The sequence below is a fragment of the Ursus arctos genome, unplaced genomic scaffold (assembly GCF_023065955.2).
Source record: "Ursus arctos isolate Adak ecotype North America unplaced genomic scaffold, UrsArc2.0 scaffold_7, whole genome shotgun sequence".
Lineage (NCBI taxonomy): Eukaryota > Metazoa > Chordata > Mammalia > Carnivora > Ursidae > Ursus > Ursus arctos.
In genome coordinates, this window is record NW_026623089.1 from 50,321,788 (window position 1) to 50,345,359 (window position 23,572).

Genomic DNA, 23,572 nt, shown 5'->3' on the forward strand with positions numbered 1-23,572 from the left:
GTTATGCCTTTAGATTTCATTAATAATTGTAGCCACTTGGGAATAGAGTTTCCACAAAGTAAATCAGTGTAAGTATCAGTATAAGTACAATGAAATTGGTCACTCTTCTTAAAAGATTCCTCAAGGACATAACGATCTTTACTACTTTCTGCATTCTTACACTTAGGGAAACACAGGCTGTGTGAGAGGGCACATCTTAGAAAGTTTCTGAGGAGACTTTAGCTCAGTCTTTCTTCCCCAAATGAAGTCTTCATCTATAGAAACTATATGCCAAGTAAATCAGTCTGCATCTTTTGAAATGGAAATTCAAGGACCAATACTTCCCCAGAAGGGATTGCTGGGAAAATTCCTGACAGAATTAAGCAGAAAGGATCACTGTACTTGGATAGAGTGGCTATTATGTGATATCAGTGAAAACAAGCTTTTTGGTAAAAACTGTGAGGTCACTGGCCATAAGACACTCAGCACCATAGGACACCATAGCTGATGAAACACAGGGTATACACATATGCCGAAGATACTAGTAAAATGAGATAGGTGGAAGAAAAGTTTTTCCACTTTGGCATTTTAAAAAAATTAATAAACTCTATTTTTTGGAGCATTTTTAAGTTTCCAGAAAAACTGAAAGGAAAGTACAGAATTCCTTTATACTCTCTCATCCCCCATCCTTCAGTTTCCCCTATTGTTAACATCTTGCATTGGTGTGGTACATTTGTTACAACTGATGAGCCAATATTGATTCATTTGTATGTTTGTTTGTTTTTTTAGAGAGTGCAAGTGTGCACAAGCTGCAGGGGAAGGGGCAGAGGGAGAGAGAGAATCTTAAGCAGGCTCCACAGTCAGCGTGGAGCCCTATGCAGGGCTTGATCTCACGGCCCTGAGACCTGAGCTGCAATCAACAGTTGGATGTTTAACCCACTGAGCCACCCAGGTGCCCCAATATTGATTCATTATTAACAACTAAAGTCCATGGTTTACACTAGGGGTCGCTTTTTGTGTTCATTCTATAAGACTTGAAAAATGTTTAATGATCTGTTTTCCACCATTGCAGTATCATACAAAACCCCTGTACTTTACCCATTTATCTGTCTCTACTCCCCACCCCAAGTCCTTGACAACCACTGATATTTTCACTGTGTCCACAGTTTTGCCTTTCCCAGAATGTCATATAGTCGAAATCACAGTATATAGCCTTTTCAGATGGGCCTCTTTCATTTAGTACTATGTGTTTAAGTTTCCTCTGTCTTTTCATGGCTTGACAGCTCACTTCCTTTCATGGTTGAATACTATTCCACTGTATGGGTGTGCCACAGTTTGTCTATCCAGTCACCTATTGAAGGATATCTTGGTTGCTTCCAAGTTTTGTCAGTTAAATTGATTAAGGCTGCTATCAACACCCATGTGCATCCATTTTAACACGGACCTAAGTTTTCAACTTATTTGAGTAAATACCAGGGAGTATGATTGTTGGGTCATATGGTAAGAGGATGTTTTGTAAGAAATTGCCAAACTGTTTTCCAAAGTGGCTGTACCATTTTGCATTCCCATGAGCAATGAATGAGAGTTCCTGGTGCTGCACATCCTTACCACATGGGCCACACCTATAAACTCAAGAAGCTGGAAATGATACGACTGAAAGAATGGTTTTTCCATTAAAAAAATTCTTGACATTTACTTAAAAAGAAAAACCTCCTCAAACAAAATGGACTGTTTAAAAGTATATATGCATTATACCAAACTCACTTATCTGTTCTACTGTTTGGTACATTTATTTATTTTATTGTATGTTTTTTGTCTTCAGAAAGCTATATCGTTCACCTCAGATTCCATTGGTACTTTCCAGGGCCTTGGCTCAGATCCTTGAGGACTGGGTCAATGATCTAATGAATCATTAGAATTCCTGACTGTTACAATACTATGATTTCCCTACTGTCTCTATCCCTTGCCCGACCCCAGCTCATTCATTTATCAATGTTCTTTATACACGAGTAATATCAAACTACACACTGTATAGTAGTGACAAGTTAATTACACAGTTATTAAGAGATAATGTGGGAGTAGTAACATAAGTTATCATGTAATTTACCTTTGTTCTTTGAGACATTACCATGTAATTAAAGCAAACCTGATATAATATTTTACAGCAACTAACAGTGCTGAATTCTATACTCTCCCTGTAAAAAATTTGCTCTCAGTCATTTCTGGGTCAATTTGATTTTTCAATTCTTTGTTTGTTTTCCACCTTTCTAAGATACCTACACTTTAGTGATGATTTATGTGCTTTCTTAAACTGGCCTGCTATACCTTCTAGATCAATAATTACCAGATACATGCTGCCACATGGCACACAAGACAGTCAACTTAAAGGCTGAATTTTTTTTTAAGGCTGTATTTTTATTGCATGTAGCTGCTTAAGGGAATAAAATACATACTAAAACTTTGACTAGTCTAATCCTCAATTTATTAGACTCATGCCACTACCACTCCTATACTTAATGTTTTATTGTAAGAAGCAAAAGAAAAGGAAGTAAAAATGCTGAATGCTATCAAAAATACTTTGATTTATTCAATCAATCAACAGCTTTCAAATGCCTACCATTACTAAACATCATGATTCAAAGATGGATAAAATATAGTTTGTCTTTGAGAATTTTATTGTTTTAGGAGAGAAAGTTATGTAAATACTTTAAAAATAATCATAGCAGAAATGTGAAGGATGAACTTACTAGGAAAGAGATTGTTGGCAGAGAGATCAAATTGGAATCTAGTACAATATTTTAGGAGTGGTTCTCAAAGTGTGGTCTCTTGGGGTGCCTGGGTGGCACAGCGGTTAAGCGTCTGCCTTCGGCTCAGGGCGTGATCCCGGCGTTATGGGATCGAGCCCCACATCAGGCTCCTCCGCTGTGAGCCTGCTTCTTCCTCTCCCACTCCCCCTGCTTGTGTTCCCTCTCTCGCTGGCTGTCTCTATCTCTGTCAAATAAATAAATAAAATCTTAAAAAAAAAAAAAAAGTGTGGTCTCCGGATCACCTAAGTCCCACCCTCGACCTACCAAATCAGAAATTGGATAGGGCCCAGCAACTGCCTTTTAACAAGTCTTCCAGGTGATCCGCATGCATGCTCAAGTTTGAGAACCACTGTTCTGGGTGATAGATAATAAGGACAGGAAGGAGAAAACCCAAGTTTAGTGATCTGACATGGGTGCTGATGAAAAGTTGAGCAGTTAAGGACAATTCTGTGGCTTAAAGCTGAGGAAACTGTGTGGACAATGAAACATGGACTATGTCCCAGACTCAGTTCATATCAAGTGCTCTTCACTAGAGATTCTTATTGCTTTCTTTAGGGAGGATCTACTTTTAACTACACTCCCACCTGTCAGTGGAGGAATACCAGCAAAGATCCTAGGTAGGACAGGACAGAGGTGCTGTTATTTGATGCACTGGACATTCACTGGGCATTCTGGTAAACCAAATATAGATATCTACAGGATGACTTCAATATATTCTGTGAAATCTTGAGTGGCGCCTCTGACCTGTATGCTACTGCCTATTGCAGCAGGAACTGATTTACAGATTTATGATCTTGAGAATTAGTTTTCTTATTTGTATTATACTTATGACAGTTGGTATTAGATGTTGCCTTCTTTCCTAACACATGTATACTCTCCATATTCACCTCTATTTTGTTTTTTTAAATAATCTCTCTGTGTAACGTGGGGCTCAAACTCATGACCCACCCTGACATTAAGAGTCACATGCTCTATGGACTCGGCCAGTCACATACTCTCCATATTTACCTCTATTTTAAGTAACAGTAAGAAAAAGGTAGCTGTGATCAGTCTCTATGTCACTGGATTAGTTACACACACGTTAGCATGGATTAATCTTTTTTTAAATTAAAAACAATTTTTTTTTAGCATGGGTTAATCTTAAAGCAAGGCGATCTGATACTAAAGTATGGCTTACTCTATTTCCTGACTCATTCCACACCTTCTGACAAAATCCTTTAATAACCAGTTTCTTAGATATATTGACTAGAATGGTTTTTATTTGATGGTAGGGTGAAAGTCTGCTTGCAGCTGGCCATGTGATTGATTGACCGATTCATAAAACTAATATTTGCTGAGTATTTATTCTATGCCAGGCACTCTGTTGGGTCCTGGTGAGTAAGACACACGGAGTCCCTGTTCTCTCGAAGCTTATATTTTAATGAGGGAGATAAAAAAAAATCCCAAGTAATAAGTTAGCAATTAAGATAACTAAGATAATAAATAAGTAAATAAGATAATTCTAGAGAGTGTTAAGTGCTATTAAGGAAAATAACTGTGTGTATCAGTAGAGAATAAGAGTGAAGGGACCCACATTAGACAGGATAATTAGAGAAGGTGAAACTGAGGATGAGAAAGAGCCAAGTAAAGAGTAGGGGAAGACAATTCTAGACTAAGGGAGCTCCATGTGCAAAGTGTATAAGGCCTAAAAGAAGAAGACCAATATAGCCAGAGCAAGAAAGCAAAGCTGAGAGCAGCATGAAATACAGATTCTTGGATAGCGGATCATATAGATCCTTTCAGGCCACTACAGGAGTTTAGATTTTTAGTCTAAGTGCAACTAGAAGCCACTGAAGCAAGGAAGTAAAGTAATTGTTTCTTTCTAAAAGAATTATTTTGGCTACTGTATAGAAAATGGAATGGAGAATAAGAAAGAGCGAAAGTATGAAGATCAGTTAGGAGCCACTATAGTAAGTAGAAAACAGGCCTGACCTAAGGTGATGGGAGAAAAGTGGATGGATCTGAGGTAAGATGATATGAGATATATTCTAAAAATTGACTCAAAGAACTCACTGAAGGTATGGACAGGTGGAAAGGAATGCATCACTTGTGCACTGTTGGTGGGAATGGAAACTGGTGCAGCCACTTTGGAAAACAGTACGGAGGTTCCTCAAAAAGTTAGAAGTAGAACTGCCCTACAATCTAGCAATTGCACTACTAGGTATTTACCCCAAAGGTACAAAAACATGAATTCAAAGGGATACATGCACTCCAATGTTTACAGCAGCATGATTTACAATAGCCATATATGGCAGCAGCCCAAGTGTCCATAGATAGATGAACAGATAAAGAAGATGTGGTGCATATATACACACATAGTGGAATATTACTCAGCCATAAAAAGTATGAAATCTTGCCATTTGCAACGATGTGGACAGAGCCACAGAGTGAAATGCTAAACAAAATAAGTCAGAGAAAGACAGGTACCATAAGATACCATAAACTCACATATGGAGTTTAAGAAACAAAACAAAATGAGCAAAGGGAGGAAAAAGAGAGAGAGAGAGAGAGAGAGACAAACCAAGAAACAGACTCTTAATTAGAGAAAAAACTGGTGATTACCAGAGAGAAAATAGGTAAAACAGATGATAAGGATTAAGGAGGGCACTTGTGATGAGCACTGGGTGATGTATGGGATTGTTAAATCACTACATTGTACACCTGAAACTAATATAAAACTATATGTTAACAAAACTGCAATTAAAATAAAAACTTAATAAAAAAATTGAATCCTAGGTTTCTAGCTTGAGATACAGGGTATTTGATGTCCCATGTACTGTGTGATAGATGGATTGTGCTGTGAACACTTTTAGGACCGTAAGTATGAGAAAAAGGGTGTTGACAGGCATACAAACATACACATTGATAGAACCCATCCATTCATTACCTTTTTAAGAAAAATCACATCCTCTCTAGCATTGCTGGAGGGGGTCGGTTGGTATATTTTGTGCATGTAAATCAATCCTTAGTACTAACTGAACCAAGGGGAAGCAATCAACGTATGGTTCTGCCAGTGTTCTACTTATGAATGGCACCAAAATTGAGCTAACCTAGTGTTCTCTTTCAGGAGCCAGAATGGAAAGCAAAGAAAGACCAGAAAGCTGATTTTGAGGTAGGAGGAAGCCCACATGCAATGGCAGCTGAGTAACATTACTGTGTAAGCACTGGAGAGAAGATCCATGAATATCTGCTGTTCAGGTCTCTAGAATTACCATCTGGCTCCACTCTCAGTGAAAAACTGTCCGGTTTTGGCTCTTGTTTGAGATTCCTCTTATTACAGATAACACTTAATGAGGCCTTATGATGCTTTACATACATTATTTAACTTTCATGATAACCCAAATTAGGTAGGTGCTCCTTCTCGTCATTTTTATAGATGAGAAAACTAAGGCTTAGGAAATGTTAAGTTAACTTGTCCATAGTCCTAGTTAATGGCAGTCCCAGGAATCAAACCTGCATCTTGTGACCCAGTGACTTAATTGCTATGTTACAATGTCTTCCTTAATGCTTGTGTGCTTCCTTAAAAAAATTCCTTATCCTGAACTAAATGAAATGGGTTTCTGTTCCTTTTGTTCAAAGGAGTCAGATGAAACAGTGCCTTAAAGCTGAAGTATGGCTGCCTACTATATCTTGCCCTTCCTTCCATGCCAACAAGCTCCCTCACATAGTTGTCTTAAGAAGACTGAATAGAACAAAATATATTGCTGTATTGTGGGTATTTTGAAATGTACATGTAAAAAATAGGATGATATGTTATAATTATAAATCCATATCCTTTCTTTTCCCTCTGCTTTTGAATACTTTAATATATAATAGAGCTATAAATACAAATGTGAAGGGGCGCCTGGCTGGCTCAGTTGGTAGAGCATGCAACTCTTGATCTTGGGGTCGTGAGTTCAAGCCCCATGTTGGGGCTAAAGCTTACTTAAATAAATAAACACATACAACTCTGAAAAACCAACGTCCTCCTCTGCCTTCTGAAAAATTAAAAGAGCTCTGGTGGTGCTCTCTTATGTAACAAAACTTCATAATCTACTATTTCATGGCTTAAAGACTTAATTAACTCAGGGCAGAATTTGGCTTATAACTACATAGCATTTCAAAGGCAAAGAACCACAGCTCTCAGGGACGCCTGGGTGGCTCAGTTGGTTAAGCGTCTGCCTTCAGTTCAGGTTATGAGCTAAGGGTCCTGGGATTGAGCACCGCATCGGGCTCCCTGCTCAGTAGGGAATCTGCTTCTCCCTCTACCTGCTATTTCCCCTGCTTGTGCTCTCTGATAAATAAATAAATAAAATCTTAAAAAAAAAAAAAAAAAAGAACCACACCCCCCCAACATCTTTCACCATCCTTTTTGACAGTCTGTTGCTTCTAGGCTTTAGAAGAGGTCATCCCTCGGATTATCATTATTTTTACGAGTCATTTAGGCAGATTGGGGCAGTAGTACCAGAGGGCATGAGAAGTTTACTATAGTGCAGTGAAGAAATGATTACAGCTATGAGAGGAAGACTAATTTTACATTTAATGGTCAAGCTTATTTTAAATAAAGTTTTCAATTTTATGTTCATCATCCCAGGTGAGTGATTTTTTTCGACTATGATGTTTTCCTAGCCATTTGCAAGAGGGCAGGTAGACTGTTTATATGAACACCTTTCATCAAATTTAATAGCTAGTTCAGTTTCTATAGAAGGTAAGCAACCCCTCAGTCTGACCTTTTCTTTTACACAGATGTACATCAACTTTTATCTTTAAGATGATGACTTATAGCTGCTAGAATATTTTAGATTCTTCTTTAATGAAGAATGGTATTTAAGAACAAGGGTGGCATTGACAGTTTTATGTGTCTAGGTCATGTTGTGCTACAAAAACATTTAAGTTTAATAAAGATGTTAATAGGATATTTTTTTTCTACAACAACATGTGTTTTAAATATTTTATAATTGCTTTACCACTTCTTTAAAATTGATTTTTCAGAAAAATCACATACTTTTTCTTCCTATGAGTGCAGATCACTGTCCCTTTACATTGTGTTCTGCTGTTAGTCTAATTACTAGAATGAGAAAAAGTCTGGAAAACCTTTACCCATTAAATTCATATATTTAACAAGTCACAACCTTGAAATCTTGCTCTACCTGAAAGCACCATTAAAAGTGCTTGACTATTGTTACTAGAGGAAATTTTTAATAAAAGCTAATTAAGCTACAAAACTCCCAAGCGGCTAACTGATTTTAGGGGCTAAATTTCTGGTACTTCTAATTATCCTCTGATGGCTTTACTTAGTGTTTCACAACCATGACAGATGACAATGAAAAGCTGCAGTGAAATTCATCCACCCTGACACTGTGCTAAGCACCGGTTTCTCCCTCTCCAAGTTAAATCAATACTCTGTTTGAGTAAACACATTTACAGCTTTATTAGGATGTCTTGCTTGTTCTGTAACAGCTACTTGAAGCTGTGGTAACAAATCGACTCAACTCAGTTAAACCTAGAGAGCTGGGTAAGAGGCCCATCGATAAGGTTGTTATAAAAATAAACTGCAGGAGATCAGAAAGCTGGAGCAAACAGTCTGGTAAATGTCAATATTTTCCTTTACAGAGGATGACAAAAACAGTGAGATCATGTGGAAAGTCTTTTTTTTCCTCCCTTAAAAATGTTTCTTGTTTCAATTGGATAAGAGCATTTCTACTTTTTGTGTACAACTCTTCTGAATGAAATTTTTGCTTCCTAATTCCCATGTGCATCCAGAACAGGAAGTTCATGTAAATATTTGGTATTTTCCCTGCCATTTCAGATTCTTTATTTTCCTTCGTATTTAGAGGTTTATTTTGGTCGTCGGTGACTTTGTAAAATGACCTTATTCAAGTTATCTGGAGTACCTGCGTGGCTCAGTTTTACCTTCTTTTTATTAATTAAACAAAACTTCTGTCATCTATGTTTGGGAGGTCATTGCCATTGTAGTATTGACTCTTGCTATAGTATCTGTGAGACCTGATGTTGTACTTTCCGAATTAGGCCTTTCGTATTTATGTATTTAACAAGACCAAACAGCGTTCGCTTTAGGCAGGCCACACAACCTCCTGACTTGTGGTAGTACATAAAAATGTCTGCTACCTATTAGGAGCAAGCTTCCATAGTGGCAATAGCCCTACCAAACAAGAACTCGTATACCCTCTTTTAGATGTTCACAGGTTGCTCAAAGGAGTAACATCTGGCAGGAAATTCCCACTTCAATTTGGCTAGCTTAGACTACCCAGATGTGACAAAGCAATGGTTTCCCCCAGCGGAAAAGTGCTCTGCATGTAAACTCTTTTTCTTTCGTTTTCTATGTGCTCTAGTTAGTAAAATTTTATTTTGTTGTGCTTTGACTCCATGTTGACTACCAACTAGTCATGAACTCAAGTAACACGTTATGACCAATATGCTAGAAAACACAGATTTTTCTGGAAAAAGAAAGTCAACAAACATTACATTTTGAAATAACTTAAAAAGCTACTTTGCCTGCCAGGGTAAGGTCTGACTTAGTAGGTATTTGCATAATGAAAACCAAAGCCTAAGTGGTGTCAGATGGTGCAGTGACTGACACGGACAGGAAGTCAATTCAGAGCAAAGGCTCCTTTGCAATAGCTCAGCACCACACATCCTCCCACACAAAGTGAGCAACCGAGCAGCACGGTGGAACATATAGGCAAGTGGCCAGTGCTATAACTATGAGGGTAACTTATTTCCTTTTTCTGGTGACTGAAAATGGAAACCTGTCAAATTCTATTAACATGGCATGGGATACTGCATGCAAATTAAAAAAACCTCCAAACCCCAAAACTTTTAAATGCCCCCAATTCAAGAAAGACCCTGAAGAGGACCACGAAACAGTATGTTCTACTCATATAGATAAGTTGCCCTTCTGCCCCAACCCCTTTCAAAATACTGCTTTAAAGATCACTCCTCCCCATGAAACAGAAATGTACAAGATCAGGTTAGAATTTGAATTTTCAACCTAATGTGTGATCTCTTGATGTGGCTCCCAAAATAAAAGTGTAGCATATGCTTCTGTTTATAAGTTGAAGTCAAACATCTTGGATACCCACATGCCAAGAAAAAGTACATCAAAGGCTTCTATCCATTTGGGATATTGACTCTTGACCTATATATTTCCAAGAGGCCTATGTAACAGATTGCTCAATGGACAACTTTCATTTGGGTTATTAACATGTATAATTACTGGACCATGAATTAACGAGTCAGGAGATCTGGCTCTTCTATTGCATATTTACAATTAACTCCCTTTCTTTGGGACTCAGTTTCCTTATCCATCAAATGGGGACTTCTGAACAGATCATGGTTTTCATACCCAATATTGTTTTGCTCCAGGAGTTATTTTATGGGCCACCAAATAAAATGTAGATAAGGCCAAATGAGGATTTGTTTAATCTCCTTTCACTCTGATTCAGATATGAGCGCATCTGAAGAACAGTTTCATGACTGAAAACAGTTTAAAAATCTGAAAACCAGAAAATGTGATTTTCAAAAATATTCCCTTCCAGGGACGCCTGGATGGCTCAGTTGGTTAAGTGTCTGCCTTTGGCTCAGGTGGTGATCTTGGGGTCCCGAGATCGAGCCCCAGATTAGGCTCGTTGCTCGGTGGGGAGTCTGCTTCTCTCTCTACCTGCTATTCCCTCTGCTTGTGTTCTCTCTCTCTCTGACAAATAAATAAATAAAATTAAAAAAAAATTCCCTTTCAGCACTAACATATTAAGTAACATAGTTAATATAGTCTTTAGGACAAGGTCATAGGTGCTAGAATGAGATGATAACAAGCTTATTTACGTGAGCTTATTTATGCCCTAATTCATAAGCAAGATAACTAATATTGTTATTATTTAACTCAATTGAAAAGCTGTTATTTGATCAACTGACAATTCCTCAAAGCAGGGTGGTTCTAAAATTTTAAGAGCATTTGATGAAAGAAACTGGTTTTTAATTTGCCGTCTGTTTCATGGACTAGAATAAAACAAACATATCTCATCTCTATAAAACGTCAATGTTAACTGGATAATTAAGTGAAAAATAAATTAAGAGCCTGTGTTCATACCACAGACTTGAGAATTCATATATCTGAAGTGAGAATAGTTGTAAACTTAGTAACTCTGTAGCTAATTTTTGTTTTATTCAGACCTGATAGTAAATAGCTTTACAATATCAGAGGTTATGTGTTACACAAATTTCCATATAAGAAGTTTGGCAAGTTGTTTCTAATGACTTATTTACCAGGACTAAGACTTCTGTTAGGTCCCTGGGTCAGCCAGGCTATGCATCAGCACTACGAACATGATTTTATTTATTTTGATTTTATTAATTATAAAGCCAATAAAAGGTACATTGTACCAATTTCAAACATAAATGAGACAAGATTTAAAACTGAATATATTTAGCTTCAAGAAAACTTACAATATTGCTTCTACCTTTTTTCATCTTGGTATTGGCTGATAAAATCTGTTAGGTCATAGATAGGCATCAGTCTAAGGACTAGTGTTTAGAAAACCATTTGGTTATTCCTCCTGCCTTGGAGAGGAAGATATACTAATAGAGCAGAGTATAACAAAAGAATGAGGGGTAAGAACTCTAGGGTCAAACTTTGAGTTTGAATCCAGGTTTTCACTGTGATTTTGGGCATACTTAACCTCTTGTACCTCTGAGACTAGAGGACTGTCCACCTGACCCTAGGCCCAGTTACCAACCAACAGATTTGTGGAGCTAAGTAAATGGTTGTTGTTTTAGGTCACAAAGTTTTGGGGGTGGTTCATTATGCATACAACTAATACATGTTATATGAATCAGACAGATAGGGTAGGTAAAATGGACCAAATCCATGTAATAGCAGCTGGGGCCACTAGTAAATTCAAATTAGTTCCATTTGACTCACAAATATTCTAGGCCAGGAAACTGATACACGTATATTTTGCCATGTCACAATTCTAAGAAAATTAATTTTGCTTCTGACATTTTCTCGGGTCCTCTGCCACTAAATATAATCTTATAAACATCAACATTGTTTTCTTGGAATTAACATTTCTTAGTAATCTTCACATATAGGAAACTTAGGTTCATATTTGAGCTTCAGGGTCTGATAGTCTGGATGGCTCAGACTATCTTTGTCTTATCAAAACCTCCACAAGACAAAGTCCTTTGAATTCCATTACCTATCTGTAATTGCCTCTAGGTGGAGGCCATCCAGGACACTAGATCTTTGAGGAAACATTCATGTTTGGAGAGATTCCAGACTTTACAACTTAAAATCATCCAGTACTCCACATGAACTAAAGTTATTTCTCTTTTTTGGTCATGGTTGGTTATTTCGCTTTTTTGAGAAGCGTCTTTACCTCTTTCAACCAACAAAGACTTGAATAATCTTAGGTAATATTCTTGAACTTTGTTGCTGGTCCCATATCAGCTTTTCTAATAGCATGTCATGAAGTGTTCTATGAATGTGTAAGGTGTGACTCTCCACTTCCATGAACTTGAGCTGATGTCTGTAGTGAATTTCATATTCCTATTGATGAAGTCAATTTTATACCTCATTGATGGTTTTAAGGAAAATTGCTGCTTAAGAGATAAAATACCAAAGATGTCCTACTTAAGACAGGGACAGATATTATAATTAAGAGACAGGATAAGGTATTATTGTTTCTTTGGGTGTGGGTGTGGGATGGGTAGGAGTATGCAGTTCTCATCTTGGTCACAATCAAATAAATCCTCTGCATACAAAGGTCCTATGAAAGTTCTGATTTTTGAGTGAATTAGTGTGAGAAATAACATATTTAAGTTATTTTCTAGTTTTCTGAGTTGGACAGCTAAGAAAAGAGGTGGTGCAGAAAAAAAAAAACAACAACCCATAAGAATTCCACACCACTTTTTTGCAGAGCACAATTTAGCAGCAATAAAGAAGAATGGGAAAGTAAGCTACACATGTTTGGGAGCAAACAAACAAGGTGAGACTAGAAAATACAAAGATAATTTAGAGAATCCCCATGACTCTCCGAAGTATAGCCATGTGCTACATGAGAAGGAAATAGCATCCTTGTTTTAGAAACTTAAATCTTCTTTAACCAAAAATTTTTTTGAAAATGAATTAGAAAGTAACATTAATGCTTCTTTTTATTAGATGGGAAATAGGATAATTATTTACATTGGGATTGCTAAGTGGCTTTAATAGTCATGTGTGTGCTGTAGGTATTATCCTTTAGGGTTACTACATTTTCCCTGCTAAACCTGTCATGAGAAACTTAAAAATAAAAAGTATTAGAGGTAGGTAGCACAGTTACTTTACTGTCATTCAAAAGAAACTGTTCTAAGCTATACATGGCTCTTAACCACATTTAACGAAGCTTTTTTAATCCTAAGAATGTTGGTCCTTGGGTGAGGTCTTCAGTCTTTTATCTGAGAGCTATATATATGTGCTTGGGTATAATCTGTCAAAGGCGTACTCACTTTAGTCTAAAGATGATTTGTAGGTCTAGTCCATATTCCTACAGCTGCCATAAAACATACAACTAAATCATATTAGATTAACACAGGCTGGTATTGACAGCCCACTGGGAACATATTGATTAGGTCCTCTTTCATGTTATTTGTTATGATTTTTCTTCTCAGTTTCATTTACTGGGAAGACACAGGGGAAGAGATTTCACCAGGAACAATGACAGTGCCTGTCACAAAATGTTCTCAATGTTTCCATTTGTTACTATGGCAGTGACAAAGAGGGTTCCAAATGAAAAGGCAGACCTGCTGTGACAAAGCACAGCAGGACAACAGGAAGAAATTTTCTCCTGACCTGGGAAATTAGGAAATCACACTTAGAGATTACAGAATTGTCTCCATTTCCAAGGGTACAATCGTAGCACTTGGGCTTTGAGGGAGAATGTGAAAAGGGTAGTTCCATCAGGCCTGGCTACGGACAAATAAAGGACAAACGTTACAGAGTGCTTAAGATCTCCAAATAGAATGAGAAGGCATAGTTGTAGAGGCTAGAGGGAATTGTCACTGTTACTGAACCCCTGAGATGGAACAATGAATTTAATTTATGTACATGTGGGGTACTCATTTTAAAATTATACGTGAAAATCTATGATGTACTATAGTTCTATATCTCTTATGTGGCTAATGAGAACACGTGGCACTCTGGTACTGGGATATGTAATTAGCACATGGTAGATGAAGTGATGTTTTATCCAAGAACTTGAAATTGAGACTGGAATACAGTTATGCAAAGTCACGAAAGACAGAAATACTCTTCAGCCAGCAAAACTTGGAAGTAATAGGAGAAATATATTCTCTATCTAAAGATAGAATGTGTCAATCAGAGAGGAGATATGTTAATCAGGCAATAAAATAGAGCAAAGAAAAAGAAACTACATAGTAAATGCAAAGTTACCATTGCCTTTCCATCCATATTCAAGGTAGAGAAGTATGTTTCAATAGCTGGAGTATTTCCAATCCTAGTAGAAAGGCTTTCCTTAGTATAGAGATGGAAGTAGGGGTTTTAACCAATGGATTTTTTAGTATTTCCAACTGATAAGACCATCTCTATTGTAAGATGGAATGCATTAGCTTGGTGCTATTAAATGGTTGATTCATATAACTCCTTGTATTTAGATTCCATGCTGACCCAGCAAGTTTATGATCTGTCTTTCTGTATCTCTGTAGCGCAATCAATTCTACTGCTTAGCAAAAAGCTCCTGGTTCAAACTCACCAGGGACTATAGTTCTTCGATTAGTTTCCCTTTCCCTTTCTCTTTTTTTCTGCAACGATCTTACCCTAGAGTCCTCAGAATCCTATCAGATAACAAAAGCTCCTGTTCAATACATGAAATCATCTATTCAGATAATAGAAAGATTCTCTTTGGCAAAACCCAGCTTTGGTTAGTAAGGCTGGTCTGTGGCTCTCAGTCCTAATGATGAGATTCCCCTAAAAGTTGAGAGAAGCAATATAGTACAGCGAGTAAGAGCACTGACTCTGGAACCAGACTGCCTGGACCAAATTTTGGCTCTGGTACTCTATAGCTATGAGCCTTTGTGCAAGTTACCTAACCCTTCTGTGTCTCAGTTTTCTCATCAGTAAAATGGGGTTATTAATAACCTACTACAGGGTCTCCTGGGTGGCTGAGGAGTGAGTTGAGTCCAACTCTTGATTTCAGCTCAGGTTGTGATCTCAGAGTCATGAGATTGAGCCCTGCTTTGGGCTGGGTCTCAGTGGAGTCTGCTTCTCTCCCTCTCCTTTTGCCCCTCCCCCTGCTTGTGCACGCATGCTCACTCTCTCAAATAAATAATTAAATCTTAAAAAAAAAAAAAAGCAGCCCTACTTCAGTGAGCTTTTATGAACATTAAATGAGTTAATGTATGTACTGAGCTTAAGATGCTTACTGGCTAGTAAGTGCTATATAAATGTTATCTATTGCTATATCGTATGGCTTGACTTACATAGAATGTGCTAAACATGCCAACGTAAGTATTTCAATGCTAAAATGACATTAGAGTCTTCATGTCATTGTATGACTCAGTCTTTCAGGATCTGATTATCCTGGAAACTGATCAGAGTAGGGTTAAAGTGAGAAAAATGGCTACCAGTAAAGTCCTGCCTAGTGTCAGCCTGCCTTCCACTTTCTCTAAAGTGATTTCAACAGCATGTAGTGAAACCCAGTGTTTGGAGCCAGGGTATGATGAAAGTGAATAAAGCTAGGAAGCTGCCAACATATTACACAAGGGGTTGACAAATTAGAGCCTGAGGGCCAAATCCAGTCTGTGGCCTGTTTCGGTATAACTGGAGAGCTACAAAAGGTTTTTACATTTTTAGAATGTTATAAAAAACCAAAACCAAAACAAAAAGCAAGCAAGCAAGCACACAAATAAACAAAACAAGAATAATATGCAATACAGCTTGTATAGGATTTGCAAACCTAAAATATTCACTATCTGGCCCTTTACAAAAAAACTGTTTGTGGCTCCCTATTCCACACTCTCCCGTTACTATTTACTTCACTATACCCCAACAATAAATACATAGGTAGATAGAGTGAGATAAAAAAGAGGCTGAAAATCCTGTAATAGAGAGCCCAAGTGCTTTGGTGAGGTAGTTCATTTATTATCCTTACCACAATACACATGGGTAGCTAGCTGTTCCTACCTTAGTACCCTAAGAATGACTTCTCTCCCTCAGAAAGTCCATATGTTCTTACATAGTACTGGGAACATTTTAGGTAGTTAGGTGTTTGTAAAGGAGTCTGTTTTTGCAAGGCTAGGTGGCCCAGGACCCAAGGTAGTGACTAATTAGGTCACCATCATATTTATGACGGCCTCACAATGTACCCTACTAAATATTAAAAAAAAAATAGAATACTTACTGTTTTAAATATTTGAACTTAAACAATGTACACACAAGGAGTAAGTTTAAAAGTTATGTACTAAGATTCCTGGTTTAAACAATTTTACACGAGAAATCCATAGTGTTTCCTTAATGTATTACAGAATTTAGCTCAATTCTGGATAAGACATTTTTAGCATACATGGATTTATAGGTCTGAAGTATGGCATAGGAAAAACAGCTGGAAGACACTCTAATCAATGATTAAGTCTTTCAGAGCAAAGACACAAAAGATACAAGCATGACAGTAAAGTAGAATGTTATCTGTCGTATGTACTATTTCCACAGAATAGGGCATGGAGCATGTCTATTGGTAAACAGCTCATTGAAGAGTAGGCATGAAGTTTCAAAGAAGGAAATATGAAAAATTTATGTTGGTGAAAAAAAAATTAAAACAAAAGAATATCTATATTTGAAATACTATGTTAAAACCATCACATAATTTAACTTTCCCATGAGAAAGATAATTTGAATTATCTTCCAAGGAAAGGAGGACAATGGTCAATTCTATTTGCCTTTGTTCCTTGTCCAGCTTGATGTTATAAGAAACAGAGAGAGATCAAGAGGGACTCTTCTGGATTATCATTCAGGAATCGAAAGCTTTCTAGAGACCACTGTCTAGCTTAACTACACTTAACTTGAAGGGCTTTAGACATATCAAAAGAACTTTTGAACCAGATTTTAGATCAATCTAATTCATCAAGCCAAGAATCTTCTGATTGTCTTCTTATTTTTGAATACTCATTCCAAAAAAGTCTTAGTCCTGATAAATTGTGCCAGTTCTTACTAAGTCTGAACCAGACAAAATTTTAACCCTTCCTAGTACATTTATAAACATTTAACTATTGTGTTAGAAACAGATGTTGCAATCAAATGATATAATCCAAACACATCATCCTTAGTTAATATTCATCACAACTTGTTTTAAACAACAATGTGTTAACATTTAAGCCTGAAGGCCTAAGAATACACTACATACTGTACTTGATACAGCTTGTTTATTCAATATTCTCGCAGGCACAATTAATTTTGTGAAAATGACCTGGGAACAGCACAACAGCAAATTATCTTTGAGCCCCAAATAAGTATTTTTCCTGTAGTAAAATACCCTCACGATACTCACAGTGATAGTAGCATATGGAAAGAACATTAGGAGTTAATTATTTAAAAGAAGAAATTATTAAATTCATAAATCTTGGCTATGTAGTAGAGGCAAGGGTTAAAGAAAATGTTTGACTTGTAAGTATGAAATAAATGAATCTGTACCTCCAACAAATGCATCTCCAGCTCCATTGGTATCAACAATTTCTTTCTGGTCTTGATCCAAGACAGCAAAAGCAGTGACTTCACTTTCTGCAAGCAGAGCCAACGAAAGGCAGATTGACTTCTCTTTGTAACACTCAATACAGAAACTCATCTAGTAAAGTTTGAAGCTCCTTCATCATTCATCATTCAAAGAGTGAGATAACATGAGTTCCATATTCTGTACATGAGTACTTGGGAACCAAGGTGCAAAGTCATCTGTAAACAATGGTTTTTTTGGGTAATTTCCAGCATACAGATACTGCATATGTTTTGTTAGAGTTATACTTAGGTAGATCACATATTTTGGGAATGACTGTAAACCACAGCAGTACCTTTTTGGACAGTATAAATACTTGCACAGAAACTACGAGTGAAAGAAAGTGTTTGTAAGGACTGGATCATGGATCTCTAATAAAGCTTCAAGCCTGACTGCATTCTTGGCAGTGAAATCTTGGATACAGTTAAGGAGCTGTAAATTTAAAATATATAAATAACGAGTCTTGGGTGTTTCTCTACAGAAAATCACAATGGCATAATAAAAACATAACTACTATTCTGTTATAATTCTTCATTCCAATGTTAAGAATTACTGATTTTACTTGGCTTATTATTAATAACCGTATCTGGTTACTTTTTACAAAGGAGTTGCTATTTCCTTTAAACTATCTGTCAACTAGCAAAAGGGAAAGCTAGGTAGAACAAAACGGACAGTGCAATGGGTTCCTGTCTTATAGCAGTCTGGACCAGGGCTTGATTGTTTTGATTATAAAATAACCTAACACAGTACTTTAAGCTTGGCACATGACAGTGGAATGGAGTTATTTGTGATGAAATTTGGCCCAGAGGACATCTGCAAAAGATTGGACAGTGCTTTTTATTAGTGGCTGGAACTTCTTTTTTTTTTTTTTTTTTTTAAGATTTTATTTATTTATTTGACAGAGAGAGAGAGACAGCCAGTGAGAGAGGGAACACAAGCAGGGGGAGTGGGAGAGGAAGAAGCAGCCTCCCATCGGAGGAGCCTGATGTGGGGCTCGATCCTAGAACGCCAGGATCACGCCCTGAGCCGAAGGCAGATGCCCAACGACTGAGCCACCCAGGCGCCCCTAGTGGCTGAACTTTTGAAATCACAAATTTGCATCCCTTATGTGGACAGAATGTGGCCAAAAACTTGTAAACTTCAGTCTCACCTAAGATCTAGAGAGAGGGAAAAGGAGATACTGAGCACCTTAGGGTCTTAATAAAGAACCTAAGAATCTCAACAAGCATATTCTGTCTTCTGTTACCTGGTACTAATGGATACTTTCAACAAGAGATAAGCACAGTTATGATAATTAAAAAAAAAATCCTACTGGAAAGACTGATATTTAAGAAGAGGATTCTTCACTAAGTGAAGGGTCAATCCCTTTTGACCATATGACTGTAGAGGTAAGAAGATTCCATATCAGAAGTATCTATTTAGGGGCGCCTGGGTGCGCAGTCGTTAAGTGTCTGCCTTCGGCTCAGGGCGTGATCCCGGCATTATGGGATCGAGCCCCACATCAGGCTCCTCCGCTGGGAGCCTGCTTCTTCCTCTCCCACTCCCCATGCTTGTGTTCCCTCTCTCTCTGGCTGTCTCTAACTCTTCAAAAAAATAAGAAAATAAAATCTTAAAAAAAAAAAAAAAGTATCTATTTAAATCCTTTGAAGTAGCTAACTTTCCACACTTTGTAACACCAGGACCTACACAGTAGTTCGCAGGATTTTGGTTAACTGGAAGTTAAGGCATAAATACCCAGAATTAAATTTTCTAGGGAGTATTCAGTACACACTGCTACACAGGCAAAAAGAAAAAAAAAAGAAAAAGAAAAAAAAGAAAAAAAGCAGACTTTATTAGAAATAATTAGGAAAGGGCTACAGTCTGATTTAGGAAAAAGGACTATACCATAAATATTTATAAAGAAATCTGATTTTATTACTTCCAAGTACAAGTCATACTATAAAGAGAATTAACAACTATAAAGTCAGAACAAACAGCCACTAAATAAGTAAAATGAGCTAAGTTAATGACGCTATTACCATTTATAATAGGGTTACATTATGTAATAATAAAATATGTCTATAAAACACTTTAGGTAATGTAAGTGTTAATATAAGAATTAATTACTGGATTATAGATTTGAAAAATAATTACATATAAATGGGAAGTAAGCCATAATTAGATATAATTCCTTGAGTTCTTTGTTTGAAAAAGTCATGGATTTTTGGTTGGATAAATCTTTATTTATGAATAGAACCTAATTCAAAATAGAACAGATTACTTGGAACTTTGTTCTTGAGATTCATGACTTCTTGGTCTAAACTATTGAAAATTCTAAATGAATGCAGTTTTCTGGATATACGTGTATATCTTGAGATGTTTTATCCTTAGGTGACATAGAAGTTCAATTTCTTGTAATAGAAAGAATTATTTTTCATCTTTTCTTTTTTTATGTTCAATTAGGCAACATATAGTACATCATTAGTTTCTGATGTAGTGCTCGACGATTCATTAGTTGCATATTACACCCAGTGCTCATCATCACATGTGCCCTCCTTAATACCCATCCCCCAGTTACTCCATCCCCCCATCCCCTTCCCTTCTGTAACCCTCAGTTTGGTTCCCAAAGTCCAGAGTCTCTCATGATTTGTCTCCCTCTCTGATTTCTTCCCATTTAGTTTTCCCTTCCTTCCCCTGTGGTTCCCCGCAGTACTCCTTATGTTCCACATATGAGTGAAACCATATGATAATTGTCTTTCTCTGCTTGACTTATTTCACTTAGCATAATCCCCTCCAGTTCCATCCATGTCGATGCAAATGGTGGGTATTCATCCTTTCTGATGGCTGAGTAATATTCCATTGTGTATATGAACCACATCTTCTTTATCCATTCATCTGTTGAAGGGTATCTCGGCTCCTTCCACAGTTTGGCTATTGTGGACACCTTTTTTTAGTTGTGTTTGTTTGTTTTTAATTTAACCTTTTTGAACAGGTAATGCATACATATAGTTAAAAAATACAAATTTATTAAAAGGTATCCTATAAAAAAAACTTTCTCACTTCTTATCTCTTGTTCATCCAGTTTCTAATTCTACTGCTTTCCAATACGGTTATCACAGTTACTGCTTTTCTGTATATCCTTCCAGAATTTCTCTATGCATATATAAGTAAACACATTCTTATTTTTTTTAATTCTTTTTTTAAAAAAAATATTTATTTATTAGAGAGAGTGAGTGTGTGGGAGGGAGCAGGAGAGAGAATCTGAAGCAGAATCCTTGCTGAGTGCAGAGCTGGATGTGGGGCTCACTCCCACAACTGTAAGATCATGACAGGAGCCAATACCAAGAGTCAAACCTAGACTCAGAGGCTTAATGACTGAGCTACCCAGGCGTCCCTCCTCTTTTATTCTTAAACGAAAATGTATCCATCTGTGCAGGCTGCTTTGGACCATGTTTTTTCACTTGGAAATCTTTCTATGTTGATAAGCAGAGAATGTCTGCATTTTTATCGCTGCATAATAGTCCATTGTGTGGATATATTATAATTTATTTAAGCAATCCTTTATTGATGGACTGTTAGGTTGTTTTCAGTCTTCTGTTATTACACACAATGTTGCAAAGCACTAATTCTTTTATTTTAAATAGACTCTAAATTTAATTATTTTACTTAAAAGCCAAGTCAATAATCATTCCTACTTTTATAGGGAACTGACATAAGAAAACCAAACTGTTATACAAAGAGCATGAAATATGCCTGTGTCAAAGAAGAGGAAAAAAGTGAGAATCCAGGAAATGCTTTTCTTTTCATTAGGATACACATACCAGGATATGAGCAAAGACACCCTGCTCAGACTGCCCTAATAAACAGGGTAATGAAACAGATGACAAATTCTACTAATAATAGAGATTTATAGAACAATCCTAATTAACAAGGACTTTTGGGGAATGAAGAGCTCTGGGTTAATTTAATTTTCTGGTTAACTAAAGAAAAAGCAGAAAGTCTTTTTTAGTTAGAAATCTTTCTAAATGTATTAATATAATAATATACCATGACACCCCTGCTTTAATTAGTTTAGTTTATTGAACTGAATGAAAATTTTCTTTGATAAGAGAGAATACTATTGCACATGTTAATGTCATTATTCTGAATATCAATTCTTATTGTAGCTCCAAAGGTGTAAGTGCTTTCATGAAAGGCAGGATAAATGGAATGGTTGGAGGAACACTGGATTAGGACTCAAAGGACCCATGGTTTTAGTCTGGTTTTGGTTCAGCTACTTTATTCAACAAATGCTTATTAAGAGCTTATCATGTGTCAGGCACTCAGAGACTGGGAATATAGATGTGAATAGGACAGACAAAAACCCTGCTCTCATGGGACCTATATTCTAGTGAGGATAGACAGTATACAAGAAACAAACAAACAAAAAATGAACAAGATAATTTGAGATAATAATAAACACCACAAAGAAAATAAAAGGATGATGTGATGAAGTATGACTGGGGAGGCAAATTACTGTAGATGGGAGCACTTCTCGCTGAGGAGGTGATATTTGCTTTGAGATTTCAGTAGCAAGAAGGAGCCAGCCATGTGAAGATGCAGGTGCAGAATATGCAAGAGCAGAGGCTCTAGGCTAGCAACAAGCTTGGTGAACTAAGCTTGTTTAAGGTTAAGAAGCCCCTATAAGTAGAGTGTAGTGAGTGTGGGGAGATCAAGAGTGTGTGTGTGTGTATGTGTGAGTGGGGGTGGTGGTGGTAGAATTTCATTCTATGTAAAATGGGAAACCACTGGAAGGTTTTAATTTTTTTCAAAGATTTATTTATTTATTTTAGGGAGCACTCGTGTGGGAGCGAGATGGGGTAGGGGGAGGGGCAGAGGGAGAGGTTGAGAAAGCCTCAAGTAGACTCTGTGCTGAGTGCAGAGCCTAACATGGGGCTTGACCTCAGGACCCTGAGATCATGATCCTGAGATCACAACCTGAACTGAAACCAAGAGTCAACACTTAACTGACTGCGCCACCCAGGAACCCCCATTGTAAGGTTTTAAACAGGAGAGTGACATGATCCCATCTTTGATTGAAAAAGATTATCTGGTACCCTTACACAAAATGGACAGAATGGTGGGGGTTGAGAGGAGAATCAATGATGCTACTTTTTAAGACCTTGCACGAGTCACTATGTTACTTACTTTCAGTTTTATTATACTAAGAAGATGAGATGAGTGCCTGGGTGGCTTAGTTGGTTAAGTGTGGAACTCTTGATTTCAGCTCAGGTCATGATCTCAGGGTCATGAGATTGAGTCCCATGTTGGACTCTGCTCAGCCGGGAGTGCTCTCTCTACCTCTGTCCCTCCCCCTGACTTGCACACATGCATGCTCTCTCTCAAATAAATAAATCTTAAAAAAAAAGAAAAAAAGAAAATGAGAACACTGGTTCTAGCTATTTTCTGTAATTCTTATATGGATTAAGTATTAACATTATGAAAGCACCTTTTCAAATATAAAGCCCTATACAATTTTTAAAAAATTATTAAATATAGTTTAATACTCTTCATTTCTAATGCATCACAACACCAAGATTTTGCTGCTTAGGATCTCTCTGTAGAAACTATAGAGAATGCAAAGGCTATGTTTTTCACCCCTTCTTATTTATGTGTTTGTATGTGTAAATGTAATACTTATCACTATATATTGATACATAATTTTATAAGGTATTCTTAGGAACTTATTTTCTTCAATCAGGTAACAAGTATTTGTTGAGCACTTGCCATGAGCTCCTTATACTCTGCTAGATCCTTTGGGGGAGACACGGGAGAAATATTAAGACATCATCTGTCTTTTGAAATATTTTATAATCTAGACAGAAAGAGAAATCTAGCACATGTGAAAGAATCTGTGAAGTATCATACAATGTAATATTCATTATAACTGCAACAGGAGTTCAAAGGAGGAAAGAAACAATGTGAGTTTAATTGACTGGAGATGGTTTCATGGAGAAGACTGAACTTAAGCTGGGT

General features: G+C 37.0%; 1 protein-coding gene across 7 annotated transcripts in view; it reads right to left on the bottom strand.

Moving 5' to 3' along the window:
• The window catches only part of ADK (adenosine kinase), a 518,384-nt gene that overhangs the window by 15,686 nt on the left and 479,126 nt on the right, over window positions 1-23,572 (bottom strand). For 5 of the 7 annotated variants that reach the window (XM_026504506.4, XM_026504502.4, XM_026504504.4 and 2 more), the window contains one exon: window positions 17,503-17,589. The exons of the other annotated variants lie outside the window; for them this stretch is intronic. In XM_026504506.4, the coding sequence (XP_026360291.1) occupies window positions 17,503-17,589 (87 nt within the window). The remainder of the gene's footprint in view (window positions 1-17,502; window positions 17,590-23,572) is intronic. 7 annotated transcript variants of the gene reach the window in all.